This window comes from Brassica rapa, chromosome A09 (assembly GCF_000309985.2).
Source record: "Brassica rapa cultivar Chiifu-401-42 chromosome A09, CAAS_Brap_v3.01, whole genome shotgun sequence".
NCBI classification, from domain to species: Eukaryota; Viridiplantae; Streptophyta; class Magnoliopsida; order Brassicales; family Brassicaceae; genus Brassica; species Brassica rapa.
In genome coordinates this window covers 34,937,868-34,952,992 of record NC_024803.2, presented here as the reverse complement: position 1 = coordinate 34,952,992, position 15,125 = coordinate 34,937,868, and the positions used below count along the sequence as shown (strand labels likewise).

The window sequence follows — 15,125 nt, the reverse complement described above, 5'->3', positions numbered from 1 at the left end:
TTCTTAACCATATTTGTAAATTATATACTCTTTTTTAAAACACTGTTCATTTTATCTTTTGATGTAATGAATGCATTAATAGACGTAGAGGACTTGGCAATGGCATCAAAAAGTACACTGATCTAACCTGTGTTTGCAGTGTTATATACATGTTGATTTATAGCATGCATGCTACCTGCGAAAATAGTTAACTGAAACGGTTAGATAATTAGCATGCCAAATTCCATAGGTAGTGTAGTGTACTGCGTAAGTATGTGATGTAACCGATTATATATACTTAGATCGATGCATAATGTTCTTAGAACGAAATATCTTCCTAGAGAATACTACTGCGAGAGCTTGTGCTGACAAAGTTCTTTAGTCCTCTTTGGTCGTGGTAAATGGAATGGATGATGAACACATGTCAAAAACACATAGTTCTTTAGTCCTTTGATCGTGGTAAATGGAATGGATGATAAACACATGTCAAAAACTAAATTATTTTCATCTTCAGAAACGAAACTCAAAAATGTTTCAACCCCACTGGAGATCCAATCATTGATATTGGGCGTGGTATATGGATCAAATAAAATATTAAAAACTAATGTGTTTTTTTGCAATTTCAAAACTCAAAAATGTTTTTGAGACTCAATTCTTCAATACATAACTAATTGGTTTCTGATTAATGTTTATCTCAATTAATGGAGAAAAACTGTCTTCAAAACATTTGACTATTAAGATGATTCTTCTCCAGTGGGATTGAGTGAGTATTGATTTAGGCATGAGATGAAATATTGGATAAAGGCTTAGACTTCCTCAAGGTGAAAGGTAAGATAAGGTAATATATGAAGACTGGGAAAATGTAGAAAGGCCGAAGGTGATTACGATATATATTAAATGATAGACGTTAAGAGTAAAGGAATTTAGGTTTGATACTAGGCATGCTCTCTGAATTGAGAAAATAACTTAGGCCAGATCAAGAGACTAACTACTTGTTCATTATCCGATTCAATCTTGCAATTCGTGTTTTAATTCCACTTGGGTTGGTTATGTAGTTTGGACTTGTTTTGAAGCACTATATAGTTTGGGCCGGGTTGGATTTGTACCTTCTGTTTTTACTTTTGTGCAATTTAGTTACATAAAGCCGTTGGATGTTTGCATCTCACTCCGTTTAGGATTAGGAGGTGATTAGCTAGCAAGAAACATTTTCAAGATCATCTCACCCAGCTACGGATTAGGTGGTGATTTTTAGCAAGGAACATTTTCAAGAACTTTAGTAATGACCATTCACCCCACTGTTTACCACAGGAAATAAAACTTTAGTATGACTCCTAGTTTTCAGAACTCCAACTTCAACCATAAAAACTGAAATACTACTAAAGAGCAAGAGGAACTTCCTTTAGAAAAAGACAAGACCCATCTATGACGAAACTTGGGTAAGCACTGCAGAAGCCATCGAGTTAATCCCACACATATCATGTCCACGACACAGCTTGTAGTATCCATTGTCTCCCCACTTCTTTCCCCACGAGTTCTTGATGATCCAATACGGTTTATTACTAAGTCGCAAGATTGAAAATCCTTTCGACCCGTATCCAACAAGAAGTACCCCGTGGTTTAACCTTTTCTTGCTGCATATTAGCGGACACGACACTCCTCCTATGTATGTCTGCATGAACACCGCATTTATTCCCACTGTGTCCAACAGAAAACAATCATTAAGTGTTTGCTCGGTTCACACAAAAAGTACTGTTTTTAACATACATGTTAAGCTAAATCACCTGATAAAGGACCGTGTTGTACTAAACGTGCTGTGATTTGGTCCTCGTCCAATGGTATATTCGTGAAGTTCAGTACTTTTACTGCAACCTTCTTTGGATCGAACTTGCAATGGCCTCGCTTGCCGGTGTAAGGATATGATTTTTCTTCTTCTAAGCCTCCTGCCTTCTCCAAATACTCGTATGCATTTGTCATCAGTCCTCCACCACATCCGTTGTCACATGCTTTCTTGTCCTTTGGATCGCACTACACTCACATATACCAAGAAATTTTCAGAGTTCAACAAATGAGTATCAAGACATATTATACATTACATATATAATTAGGTATGCTCTAAAAATAATTTAATTAACACAGACCGCTTTATCACAATCCACAAGTTGTTGTTCGCTAAGACTGACGAGCTTCCCGGTGGAGACAAAATTGGCTCCTTCAACTGCTCCTGTTGTGCTAAAAGCCCAGCACGATCCACATGCACCCTTCAAATCCGTAGTTAAATATCCTCATAAATTTGATATTATGTATATATATAACACATGCATAGACAATCACAAATAAAGTTTTTATTCTGTATGAAATTATCAACTTGCTATGAAGGATCAAGGATCTATTCCTAAGCATATACTCATTCTGTTTCTCTATACCAGAGGCTTTTTTTATTATCATCATATGTAGTATAAATCTAACGGATGTTTTTGATACATCTATAAACTTGATATGACATTCAGAAATCAGAATCATAAATTTAGATAGTTCTTTATGACGACGAGAGCTAATGACTAAACTATATACTTATGTTAGAAGAAATAATAAAAAGGAATCGGCTGCAATCAAAATAAGTAGTTCTAGGCATACAGGCAAATCATATAGGCAGAATAATAGAACATACTTGATCCTTGACCTCAGTAACTGCACCTTTCTCCCTCCAGTCAAAATCTTTGGGTAATCCCTTAATATCCAGCTGGGGTGCCTCTGCTCCAACTACACCACCATGGCCTCTGTCAACATCAACTACTCCAGTATACATCCTTTTGAACTCCTCTTCAGTGAGGTCAGAGAACTGCGTGACTCCGTGGACGGCGGTGGGGTCCATCATCTGGTGCTCCGCTGCCTTAAGAACGTTTTTAGCAAATATCCCGAGGCGGTGGATGTACTCCTCCCTCGTGGAGTAGCTTTTGCCGTAGTCCGACATGAAAACCCGGAATTTTCTCTCCGTGTGTGTCCCGAGGAGATTAGGAAGCCGATCTTCTGTGACTTGGCGGATGGTGAGGTCCTCTAAGGAAACCGCCACGTGACAGAAGATGGCCGTGCATGTTAGAACCAGTGCTAAGGTTTTAGCCACCATGATCGCTGTATATCGATGGGTCTTGTTATGAGTCCTCCTTGAGTAACCCCTTAAATAGAGCCAATTAAGATGGCTTTGTGTGTATACAAAAGGAGACGGATGACTATAAGAATTTGAGGTAGCGAAAGTGTAGGAGTTACATGCAAATAGGGGACACGTGGGTGTTTGCATGTTGTTACACAATGAATTTGCATGACACGTTGCTCTCTTTTGTTCTTGACCATCTTTGAGATTTTGGTACCGACATGCGTTAAGGGTATTTCTAATTCAAACCTATTTTTTTTTCTATAATTCTCACTAAAATAAAAAGTAACTCTATTATAAAATAAACTATTATTATTTTATTATAGAGTAGAAAATAGAAAAATTTCATTTTTTTCATTTTTTTATTTTAAATATATAGTAAAAAGTGAAATATTTCTATTTTTCTTCTTTATAATAGAGATTATTGGAGTAAAATTTACTCAATAATAAAATTATTCTGTTTTAATGAAAATTGTAGAAGAAAAAATAGATTTAGATTAGAGATTGTCTAAGGTTTCTATCGGTAGACTCAATTTGTACGGTATATCTTTTACTATTGTTTATTAAATAGATATCAAAAATATTAAAAATTTATCCAAAAATATCTGAAGAATATAGTTGAAAACCTGATTCTTAACTGTCGTACAAGATAACAAAGAACGATATTTGCTATAAAAACAATGATATTTATGATAATAACTTTGCATACTGATGGCTTCTGTTGAATTAACATTTACTAGCTTTGTTTATTCAAATGAAAAGTGTGAATTTGTGTTATTCGCAGAATTCAATCAGATTTTAAACCTTTGAACTTATCAAAAACACTGTTTATGTAGAATTTTGTAAACATCAGGGAACCATATATATAATTTATTATAGCACCTTAATAATTTTGTTGAATCCGAAGTTTAGGAGCTTGGGGAACATGAAACATTGAAAATTGAAATGGGGTACTAGTATCGATTACTATAAAATACAGTATGAAATGAGAATGCTGCAGTATAAGTGTACTCTTTTCAGGATTATAGATCTGTGAAACTCAATTAAACCTCATAGTTCAACTCATATAAGTGTTTGATCACATCACAGGAAATTATTTGTTTGACTAATTATATAATTGAAATCGTATTTATTATTAGTTTAAAAAAAATTGGAAAATGGTTCTAAAATTCCGCAAACAAATAGAGTTGCACATTTGAAAGAGTATTTTTTCTGTTGACAAAAAAAAGAAAGAAAGAGTATTTTCTCTTATTCTAAAAATGGATTCTATTTTGTATTCCCTCTGGTTCATATCTTAGGTAGTTTTAGAAAGACAAAAAATTTGCTTCAAAATGTAAATAACTTTCATGTTTCTAAATAATTTTTACATTTAATAGACTAATTAAATTAAATAGACTTATTTATGATTATTTAATTTATATCTAATATATATTAAATAATATATTTTTTAACTAATAATTTTTTTAATCTTTGTGTTAGCTAGAACTACCTATATTATAAAACAGAAGAAGTATTATTTTGATGTTTGAGAAAATAATTTCAAATTTGACAAATATAAAATCACTGAAATCACAATTTATATTGAACTATTGTTGGCAAAAATAATATTTAGCAAATATGTAATAATTCTGAATTTTACTATGCCAGCTAAATGTATTTGGGATTTAATTTTACTTTTCTGCCTTTTAAATAGTTGTTTCAATATATTTTCGGAGTTCTAGTGATAAAACAATCATATAACGTCACTAATAATTTACCAGAGTCACAACAAATATTAAATATAAAATCTTAAGATTATAAAAGAGTCTGGCATGCTAATAGAAAAATATTTTTAAAAGAAGAAAAAACAGGTAAAAACACACATGATTTACCGAAATTAATATCAATAATTATTAATTTATTATCCTATTGAACAATGGTTAAAAATACATCTCCCCAAATTTGATCTCCTCCTTTAGTTCTTGGTGAAAAAGAAAAGAAAGAACAGAAACAATCAAATTTCATCTTCTTCTTTTCTCTTCTCTAGGGTTATGATCAGTCCATCTGACAAGAAGAATATCAAAAGATTACATTTTCTTTAATCAAATAATCCAAAGATGTTCAATAAAATCAAGAAACTAAGCCAGAAAAAATTCAACAAATCAGATCAACACAACCAAGACAACAACCCCACCAACACCAACGTCGTCCGCAGCAGCCGCACCACGCCCACCACCGCATCTCCATTACCAAATGGCGAATCCCAAACACCAGCTCCATCACCTTCCCAGACACCAAACCACCCAATGTTCACATCAACACCAACCCTAGAAGTCCTCCCATTACTAAAAGACGTGTCCTCATCAGATCGTCCCCTCCTCTTCATGAAGAAGGCTCACATGTGTTCTTGCCAATGCGATTTCTCCGACACGTTGATCATGCCACGTGAGAAAGAGATCAAAAGACAGACACTCCTCGAACTCGTCGATTTTCTCCACTCCTCCTCAGGTAAAGTCAACGAGACCATGCAGAGCGAGCTCATACGTATGGTCTCCGCCAACATCTTCAGATCTCTCCCACCTGCCCATTACGAGAACACAGGAGCTCCTCCTGAAGGGAACGATCCCGAAGAGGAGGAGCCTTATCTCGAGCCCTGGTGGCCTCATCTGCAGCTTGTTTACGAGCTTCTCTTGCGTTACGTAGTCTCTTCTGAAATAGAGCCCAAAACTGCTAAAAAATTCATCAGCCACACGTTTGTGTCGAGACTACTCGATCTGTTCGACTCTGAGGATCCTAGAGAGAGAGAATATTTGAAAACAGTTCTTCACAGAATCTACGGGAAGTTTATATTTCACCGACCGTTTATAAGATGCTCAGTTTACAACATCTTCTACAAGTTCTTGTATGAGACTGAGAGGTGTATTGGGATAGGAGAGTTGTTGGAGATTCTTGGGAGTGTGATCAATGGGTTTACAGTACCAATGAGAGAGGAACATAGGTTGTATCTTGTGAAAGCCATTTTGCCGTTACACAAGTCTAAAAGCATATCTGTTTACCACCAGCAGTTGTCGTATTGTGTGGTGCAGTTTGTGGAGAAAGATTATAAGCTGGCTGATACTGTGATACGTGGGTTGTTGAAGTACTGGCCGCTTACGAATTGTAATAAGGAGGTTCTGTTCTTGGGTGAGCTTGAAGAGGTTTTGGATGTTACTGAGCCTTCAGAGTTTCAGCATTGTGTTGTTCCTTTGTTTACACAGATTGGGAAATGTCTTAATAGCGCACACTTCCAGGTTCGTATGTCTGTCTTTTGATAGTGATATGTTATCAGGGCCGGATCTGGTCACAACCAAATGAAGCATTGACTTTGCCCCCACAAATTATATTTAAAAAAATTATTAAAGTTTTTAAAGAAATGTTTATAGAGCAGATGTGAGGTTTGCAGGTGGCAGAGAGGGCTCTTTTCTTGTGGAACAATGAACATATCGTAGGCCTGATTGCTGAGAATAAGGATGTGATTTTTTCTATAATATTTGAAGCATTGGAGAAGAACATGAAAGGACATTGGAACCAGGCGGTGCATGGTCTCTCTGAGAATGTTAGAAGAATGTTTATGGAGATGGACAATGACCTCTTTGAAGAGTGTGAGAAACAGTATCAGGAGAATGAAGCTAAGACTTGGGAGTTGTTGGAACAAAGAGAGATGACATGGAAGAGACTTGAGGAAGCTGCTTCCCTAGTTGCAAACTAAAAGCATATTTTGATGATGGCTTTTTAGCTTTATCTTCTTTCTTTTGCAAAAGTAATGTTTTCTAGAAATTATAATAATTTATTTGTTTTGTTCTTTTTCATTTCTTTGGATCTCCTGTAAGTGGCGACCGGGAATATGAATTCAGATGTCTCCAACCAGATCATGTCACAGACGTTAAGTTTAGTGCTGTTAATTGCAGCTTCCACATAACTTGGTAGCAATTAAGTGTGTACAAGTATAGACTATATTATGGTCTATTTTCTTATAACCGTGGAGTAGTGTATAGTACCAACGACTAGTTCGGTTCCGAGTTTTTAACAAAACCTCAAGTATGGTTATATCTTCATTGCTTGGCTTTGTTTGACAAGCATTGACAAGCATTGAACTTGTGATGCTTAGAGTTCTTTTTAAACTTTTTTGCGGCTCTAAGCATCGGTTTGGCTCTTGAGCAAACTGGATTACAGGCTTAAATTTGTAATCAAACCATCATTATTTACTTAATGACATTTACAATTTAGCAAAAAAAAAAAAAAAGTTATATCTTCATCTAACCAACCAACTTTGTCTATAATGTCTCATATCAACCTTTATCACTAAACTACCACCGTTTAGTTTAGTCGATATTGCATTAAGTTTTTAAGAGATTTAAGCCATAATCACAATTTAAATTGACAAGAACCTAACAATGCTTTACAGCTTATTACAAAACACCTTTTAATTGTGGGAAAAAATGAAAAGCGTATAAGATAGTGGAGTTACAGAAAGATGAAGATGCTACAACTTGATGAAACCACTGCCTTTGATTTGATGAGACAAAGTTCGTCTTTGACGTTGCCATCATATATCAATTTAGTTTCGGTTTTGTAATGTTGTGAACCAAAAAAAAAAATGGAGAGGAACTGTACACCAACCAAGCCAACAACCAATCAATTGAAGGGTCCAAATCCTATTAGTTATCCTTGCGGACTACAACAATAATAGACTTGATAATGACATTACACAAATCATTATCAAACAAAACAATAATGTTAAACGTGGTCGAGGCGGTGCATTGCTTCCGAAGATCATCCCGAAGAAATTGCTGTCATCGCTGCTGCTGGTGCTACTTCCTCTCGTAGTACCGCCAATAGCACTAGTTCCTCCATCGCTGCCGCTGCTGCCACCTCCGCCGCCACCACTACCACCACCACCACCACCACCTCCATAACCAGAATAAGAATCGCCACTCTGACCTTGATCATCCCTGCTTCCCCCGAAAAATAATATCATTAGAAGTTATGCGTAATAAAATCGACCGTATCATGCTAAATCCAAAACATACTGAACCAAAGTCAAATGGATACATGAATGCGATTAAAAAAGGAATCATACTTTTCTACGTAGGGGTCCCATCTCTCCTAACTACATTTTCTCAATCATAATTGCATCATTAACTCCCAAAAAATTATTGGCTTTTTCGTATTTCAAACTGACTAGGAGTAGGGGACAAGTAGTTAACATGTGATGTATCAAAAATGTAGTAGATGGATCATATAATAAATATCTTAATTAAAATCTAAATATGACAGACATTTCGACCGCCCATATTCCTAAATGGACAAACAAAAACTTGAAAGAGTATAGTCTAAAATAATTAAATTACAGAAAAATGGCAAGTGGGGTTCAATCCAGACACTAGTCAAGTTGGTCGGTTCTCTACGCTGACGATCACGTGCATCTACTTGAATTCTGGAATACTGCCAAATTCTAACGCCTGTATAATATTCTCAAATGAAACTACTTTTTACCGAAACCTATGAGTTGGTTAAGTTGTTAACATAATTACCCATAGTTCAACTGACTATATTTAGTCTCACTATTTGAGGAATAATCGAACATTAAAATGTACTAGTTTAGAATCTCAGAAGAGAAATGACCCGTTCTTGCCTAGTCTTATTAACTTTGACTAACTTCTTTCCCAAAATATCACATTAACTTTGACGTACAAAACTATATTGAACCAGGATTATTAATCATATACGTTACTAGACTCCAAAAGAAGGAACTAACTAAACACACAAACACCAACAACAAAAATAGTAAAAAATACGGTTCTTGGTTCATTGACTTGACAACGTTAGCAACTCATGCGTTAATCACGCTTCATAGCTAATCTAATTATATACTAACATTAAATCATGCATCAACTTAAAAAATGTTATGTACATAAAAAGTAACGGAGAAAAAGTGAGGAAGGGTACCTGGGACCGCCAAAAACGCCAGCATTTCGAGTGAGCTGGTCTACAAGAGCCGAAGCTTTAGGCTCCACACTCGAAGCTTTAGAGTACAATGCGCTCACTCCCCCACCAGACGCCACAAAGAAAGCTCCGTTCTCCATCAGATCTCCTTCCGTTCTCCAATTCCAGTTCGACCACTCTCCATCGTCCTTCGAATCCACCCTTTTGGTCACCTGCTCCAACCAAAAAATTCTCACAATCAGCAATCTATATACAATTCACGCGCCAGCGTAGAGCGTGGTGCTAAAAAGAGTAATGAATAAGATGAAAAAAGTGTGTGGACAGTGAGAAGCAGCATCAAGCAGCCCACATGGCTGTCATGCACTATACATCCCCATCACTGTCCCACACTTCTCCTAGACCTAAATCTTATAAAAATAAGATTCTTTTACTATGTGTATACTTTTCATTACATACAAACTTAAACATTGTAGTGTACGATATTTCCAGATATTTTTACCTCCTACCAAAAGATTAACAACTGTCTACGTGAAACATGAGCTGGATTCACAAGAGGACACTCAACATCGACAAAAAAGTTAACTCGTCGCTCAAAAAGTCTAAATCTTTCCACGATACTAACTAAAACCCTAAAATGTTCTGAAACAATTAAGGGAAAATATACTCAAAACAACCAAAAAGGAATGATTTTTCGATATGGGTAATTCAAAAACTTGTCAAGATCAAAATGAAAAAAAAAAGTTTATAAATTTTACCTCTTTGGCTCTAGGATCTTGGTTTTGGAATAAAGCCTAAATCTTTCACACAAAACTAACTAAAAAACCCTATAATATTCTGAAACAATTAAGCAAAATCTACACAAAATAACCAAAAAAAAAGGAATGATTTTTCAATATGGGTAATTCAAAAACATCAAAATCAAAATAAAATTCTTTATAAAGATTACCTCTTTGGCGCTAGGATCAGAAGGAGCAATGTAACGATTCCCCTGACTATTAATCGTAGGATTACCACTTCCACCAATCGCATACATCTTCCACGAAGTAAAATCATTATTCACCACGTGTATATACCCTCTCCGACACCTCGGCATCCTCTGAACAAGCCCCTGTCCGAAATGATTAAACGCAATCGTCACCTGCATCCCCGTGTCCGGACCATAACTATCGTCATGACCCAACAGCATCACCTCGTCATGATGCGCAAAGTAGTTATTCGATATCGTGATCGCCGTGGACCCCATCACGGCATCGATAAGCCCGTCGGTGCAATGGCTCATGGAGCAGTGGTCGATCCAGATCTTCTGAGCTCCGAAGATGGAGATCCCGTCGCCGTCCGATCTGCCTCGCCTCCCGGACTTCGTCGGCGTCGCGGCGACGACGGCGCCTCCGGAGGGTTTGCAGTCGTAGATGTGGACGTTGTGGATGATGACGTGTTGCACGTACTGGACGGTGAGGCAGCCGTTGCCGGTGATGTGGACGGCGGAGCCGCGGCCGTCGATGGTTTTGTAGCTGTTGATGATGAGTTCGTGTCTGAGGCGGATGAGCATGTTGGAGGAGAAGACGATCCAGAGGGGCTCTTCTTGGATGACGGCGTAGCGGAGAGTTCCGGGGGTTGGGTTTGATGGGTTGTTGTCGGAGGAGTCTGTGACGACGTAGATCTTGCCGTTTTTGCCGCCGAGGGTGCCGCGGCCGAAGCCGATGGAGCAGTCGGCGAGGCGTTGGCGGTTGGAGGACCAGTCGGAGGAGGTGCAGCGCCAGCAGTCGTCGATTGGGTTGCCGGTGCGGCAAGTGGAGGAGGAGGAGGAGGAGAGTTGTCTCCGGGAGAGGGATGCATTGATTGAACTGTGAGAGTGGAGGTAAGAAGAAAGTATGAGACTTTGTTTTTTTAAGGAGAAATGTGGAGATTTGTTTTACCTTAAGACGTGGAGAGCGACGGAGTCAGGGGAAGGATGTTGGTGAGGGAGAGTGAGAGTGAGATTAGTGGCTTGGAGGAGTGTGAAGAAGAAGAAGAGGCAGAGGAGGAAAATGGTGGTGGAGAAGTGAGGAAGCAGCATCGTTAATGACTTTGTTTTGGCGGTGAGGTTGGAGTTTCTTTTTTTTTTTTGCTAGTTTGGTGGAAGGAAGGAGAGCATTGGTGTGGAAGTTGTAGGTAGTGAGTGAATGTCAGAGGGAGAATGTTGGTTTAGAAATGTGAGGGAATGGGAGAAGAGAAGGTTTTGGGATCCACATGGGAGAGAAGCTTTGAAGAAGAAAGAAGAAGAAGAAGCTGTGTTCTCTCTCTCTCTCTGCTCTGCTTCTACCCTTAGCTGGAAACAAGGCCCCTTAATTGGTTTTCTTCTTAAGCTTTTGGATTTGCTGTTCTCTATTGTTTTGGCGTTGAGTTATTAATTAGAGTAGAAGACTGTCTGATATTGGTAAGCAAGGTTGTTTATTATTGGGCCTTATGTCAAAATTGATAATTGGGCCTATAATCACAGTTGATGAACCAGATAGTATCTCATTTCACCATCAAATCGTCGAGAGCGGGTTGATTCATTAATTCATTGTCAACCCCACATTTTAATTTGTTTAAGAACATCGGTAAATTGTATATTTGTAACGCTATAAAACGAAAAATGAGACAGAACCGTCGGCCCATAATTAGGCCCACGAAAGATTTAGATAATTTAATGCAACTCACTAACCGAGTTGATTGGTGCAGAGTGTAGACTGTGGCGTGGGCGAAGCTTTGTATTCATCCGATGCTCAATAACTTTTGAAAATTTAATCCTTTCATCCGATGCTCGAGCAACACACATCGTCTAACAATACAGACTTTCCAAGGTTTTGTCGCATTCCTCTTTTGGCTCTTTGGTTTCGCTTGTCAGTTACTAACTAGTTTGGTTAGTGATGTTTTTCTTCTCTTTTTTTTTTTGTCTTTCTATCAAAAGTTGACAATGGACAGAATCAGTGGGTTGTCTGATGAACTGCTTGTTAAAATATTGTTGTTTGTTCCGACAAAAGTTGCTGTATCCACAAGCATCTTGTCGAAAAGGTGGGAATATCTTTGGATGTGGTTACCTAAACTTGATTACGGTCGTATAGATTGTTCAGAGTCTGAATGCGAGAAGCTAAGGTGTTTTCTTGTCAGAAATCTGCCATTACATAGAGCTCCGGTTATAGAAAGCTTCCGCCTTAGAGTAGGGTGTTCATGTTTCAAACCTGAGAATATCCATATGTGGGTTTTAACAGCTGTTTCTCACTGCCTACGTGAGCTGAAGATAGTATATGAGTCTGATTCGGCTGAGCTAGATATGTTGCCGAGTAACTTGTTTACCTGCAAATCTCTCGTGATCTTGAAACTGGCTGGTGATATCATCTTGGACGTTCCTCGGATGGTTTCTCTTCCCTCTTTGAAAACTCTGAGACTTCAAAAGGTAATGTTCTTCAATGGCGAAACTCTTCAACGGCTTCTATCAAATTGCCCTATTCTTGAAGATCTAATGGTGGATTTACATGATTATGACGATACGGGAAAGTTGTCTATTGTTGTTCCATCGTTGCAGAGTTTGTCACTCTTTATACCCTATCGTCATGAGATAGATGGGTTTATGATAGAAACTCCTTCTTTAAAGTATTTCAAACTTAGGGATGATAGTTGGCATGATCACTACTCTTTAATTGGGAATATGCCTTTCCTCGTCGAGGCATATGTAGATGTTGACCTCCCTGTTATCAATAGTGTTATTAGATCAATCACATCCGTCAAGCGTCTTGCAATATGTTCACAGGTAAATTGTTTTTCCATTTTATCAACTCATTTTATGTAATCATTTTGTCAGTAATTTTAATACTGTGTGCAGGATATGCTTGATGAAGGTTTTGTCTTCAACCAGCTTGAACATCTGGAGGTATGTCTATGCACACTGCTTTTCTCGAATCAACTTGTCCGGCTGCTCAACGCTTCTTCTAAGCTAAAGAGACTAGACATTTCCTTAACGGATGTAAGTTTGTTTGTTAACTCTCTTTTTTTACTGTCTGATGCACAACTAGTCTCGCTCAAATTTTTGTGTTTGATATATCAGGGTCATGTGCCTCGAGATATGGACGACTGGAACCAACCGAGTACTGTTCCTGAATGTTTGTTGTCAAGTCTACAAAGTCTCAACTGGTTGGAGTACACAGGAGAACCACAGGAGAGAGATATTGTGGTTTACATTCTGAAACATGCTCTTCACTTAAAGACAGCAACAATCACGTTAACTGAATCGGATTTTACAGAACTTGATATGATAAAGGAGTTGGCACGTTCTTCTAGAGCTTCAACAACATGCGAACTCATGTTTGATTGAGTATTTGATCTTTAAAATTGGTCTTCCTCCTTTTATTCCTTGTCTTTGCTTGTACTCTCTTATGGTTCGTCTTCAACTCTGAAAACTTGTTTTCCAAACTATCTGTTTTATATGTTATCCACTGAAAAAAACGAATTATGTTGTTGTTTGGAGGTAAGTTATATGATCGTATTTATTAGTTTACGAGTAAATAAGGTGTATAGTTTATGCCTTTATATGGTGAGTAAAACCATTCACCTGACTCAATGCATGAGTGATTGGTGTACGTATCAATGGTATAGACTTTGTAGTACTTTTTTGCTAACATGTAAAGTACAATATTACTAGATACTGTCGGTCTGACACAAGAAAGCCTTAAAGTACCAAGGTAATCAAAATTGTCAACAAAAGACAAAATTTAGAGCTAATAAATAGAATTAAGTGCCACAATATGTAAACTTTAGGAAGCAAAGAGCTTCTAAATATGCCGGACATACTTACAAAATGTAGAAATTAGCAAATCGGACACGGTTTGACTAAGATGCACCCGATGGTGATTCCAAGAAGCTTCAACCGAGGCTAGCAAACTTGTCTCAGAACACTACAAGAAGAATACTCCGACCAATGTAATCTAAAATCCAAGACGCGAAAGAACTTAAATACAAAAAGAGATGTCGATGCTGGTGGTGAACAACTAGAAAAGCTCGGGTAAAGTGCAAGCGGTAAAAAATGCACCCAGCCATGCGACACAGAGGAGATCTCGGAGGATAAAGCTAAAACAGAGCATAGAAGCTACAGTTCGGAGCTTCGAACTGTAAAGATGAATAGCAGGAGGAGCATAACAACTCCTCGGAATCAGGTGACACACACGGTGAGAGAGCTCCACCGACAAACGTTGAAGCAGCCCAGCAGGACAATCCTTAAGAACCCTAGGTAACCGACAACAAAATGCGAGCAAGAAAAACACTATACAGCCACCATAGAAAATACCATGGCTGTTGTATTAAAACTGGAGAGGAAAAGCTCTATGAGAACTTTGACTTTATTAAATATTGATTATATTAATCTGTTATCTAAACTATTAAAACAAAAATACAAATTTGAATTGACTCTGACTTTTCCTATAGAATTACAATCAAATTCATTAATGGTAATTTTATCTTTTAACATATAGTTGACCTAATCATTAAACTAAACATGCTGCTTGGTTTTTCTCATCTAAAGATTGTCGTCTCTTTGATTTGAAGGAAGTTAAATGTTTCTACTAAAAAATTTCTATCAAAACAAATATAATTAGCATGCAAGAAGCTATGTCTTCCTTCTGAAAATGGAAAAATAGTGACTTTTTTATTTTTCCTCTCGCTCTCATTTTTTTTTTCAATCCAAAAATCAACTTATAATTAGCATGCAAGAAGCTATGTACAGTATTTCCCCTATGCTCAATTAACTTTTGATAATTTAATCACTACATCTTCTTGTAGATTCATTACTCCGCAGAGTTATATACGTCGTTTCCTTCTCAGGCAAATAAAATAATGCTTAGTTTAAAAGGTAGAATACCGAAAACATCTTTAAAGTAAACTAGGAAAATACCCGCGCTACGCTGCGGACAAGAATTATAAAAATGTATCAATACCCACAAGATTATGTTTGTGATACAATTAACGATTTCTTATTTTCTTCGGTTGAATAATTAAATTTTGCATGTTAATGTATACGCGT

At 37.3% G+C, this 15,125-nt stretch overlaps 4 protein-coding genes across 5 annotated transcripts; 2 read left to right on the top strand and 2 right to left on the bottom strand.

Moving 5' to 3' along the window:
• Window positions 1–1,240: 1,240 nt before the first annotated feature.
• LOC103841406 (probable cysteine protease RD19D) lies at window positions 1,241–3,183 on the bottom strand. Its single transcript, XM_009117942.3, has 4 exons — window positions 2,648–3,183; window positions 2,118–2,237; window positions 1,761–2,004; window positions 1,241–1,674 (listed from the first exon to the last, which is right to left on the bottom strand). The coding sequence occupies exons 1-4, from the start codon at window positions 3,101–3,103 to the stop codon at window positions 1,400–1,402; spliced, it is 1,095 nt and encodes a 364-aa protein (XP_009116190.1). The 5' UTR covers window positions 3,104–3,183; the 3' UTR covers window positions 1,241–1,399.
• Window positions 3,184–3,415: 232 nt separating this feature from the next.
• Window positions 3,416–7,875, top strand: LOC103841405 (serine/threonine protein phosphatase 2A 57 kDa regulatory subunit B' epsilon isoform). The gene is made up of 2 exons (XM_009117941.3): window positions 3,416–6,396; window positions 6,549–7,875. Exons 1-2 carry the CDS (start codon window positions 5,224–5,226, stop codon window positions 6,852–6,854), a joined length of 1,479 nt encoding a protein of 492 aa, XP_009116189.1. The 5' UTR covers window positions 3,416–5,223; the 3' UTR covers window positions 6,855–7,875.
• Window positions 7,763–11,443, bottom strand: LOC103841403 (probable pectate lyase 13). Its single transcript, XM_009117940.3, has 4 exons — window positions 11,008–11,443; window positions 10,038–10,935; window positions 9,095–9,303; window positions 7,763–8,097 (listed from the first exon to the last, which is right to left on the bottom strand). Exons 1-4 carry the CDS (start codon window positions 11,145–11,147, stop codon window positions 7,821–7,823), a joined length of 1,524 nt encoding a protein of 507 aa, XP_009116188.1. The 5' UTR covers window positions 11,148–11,443; the 3' UTR covers window positions 7,763–7,820.
• Window positions 11,444–11,806: 363 nt separating this feature from the next.
• LOC103841400 (FBD-associated F-box protein At4g10400) lies at window positions 11,807–13,602 on the top strand. Of its 2 annotated transcripts, none has more exons than XM_033281254.1 (3): window positions 11,807–12,863; window positions 12,936–13,076; window positions 13,158–13,424. In XM_033281254.1, the coding sequence occupies exons 1-3, from the start codon at window positions 12,030–12,032 to the stop codon at window positions 13,422–13,424; spliced, it is 1,242 nt and encodes a 413-aa protein (XP_033137145.1). In that variant the 5' UTR covers window positions 11,807–12,029. The 2 variants fall into 2 exon arrangements, with proteins under 2 accessions (XP_033137145.1, XP_033137144.1); XM_033281253.1 differs by having other exon boundaries at window positions 11,874–11,916; window positions 12,024–12,863; window positions 12,936–13,602.
• The last annotated feature ends 1,523 nt before the right edge of the window (window positions 13,603–15,125 follow it).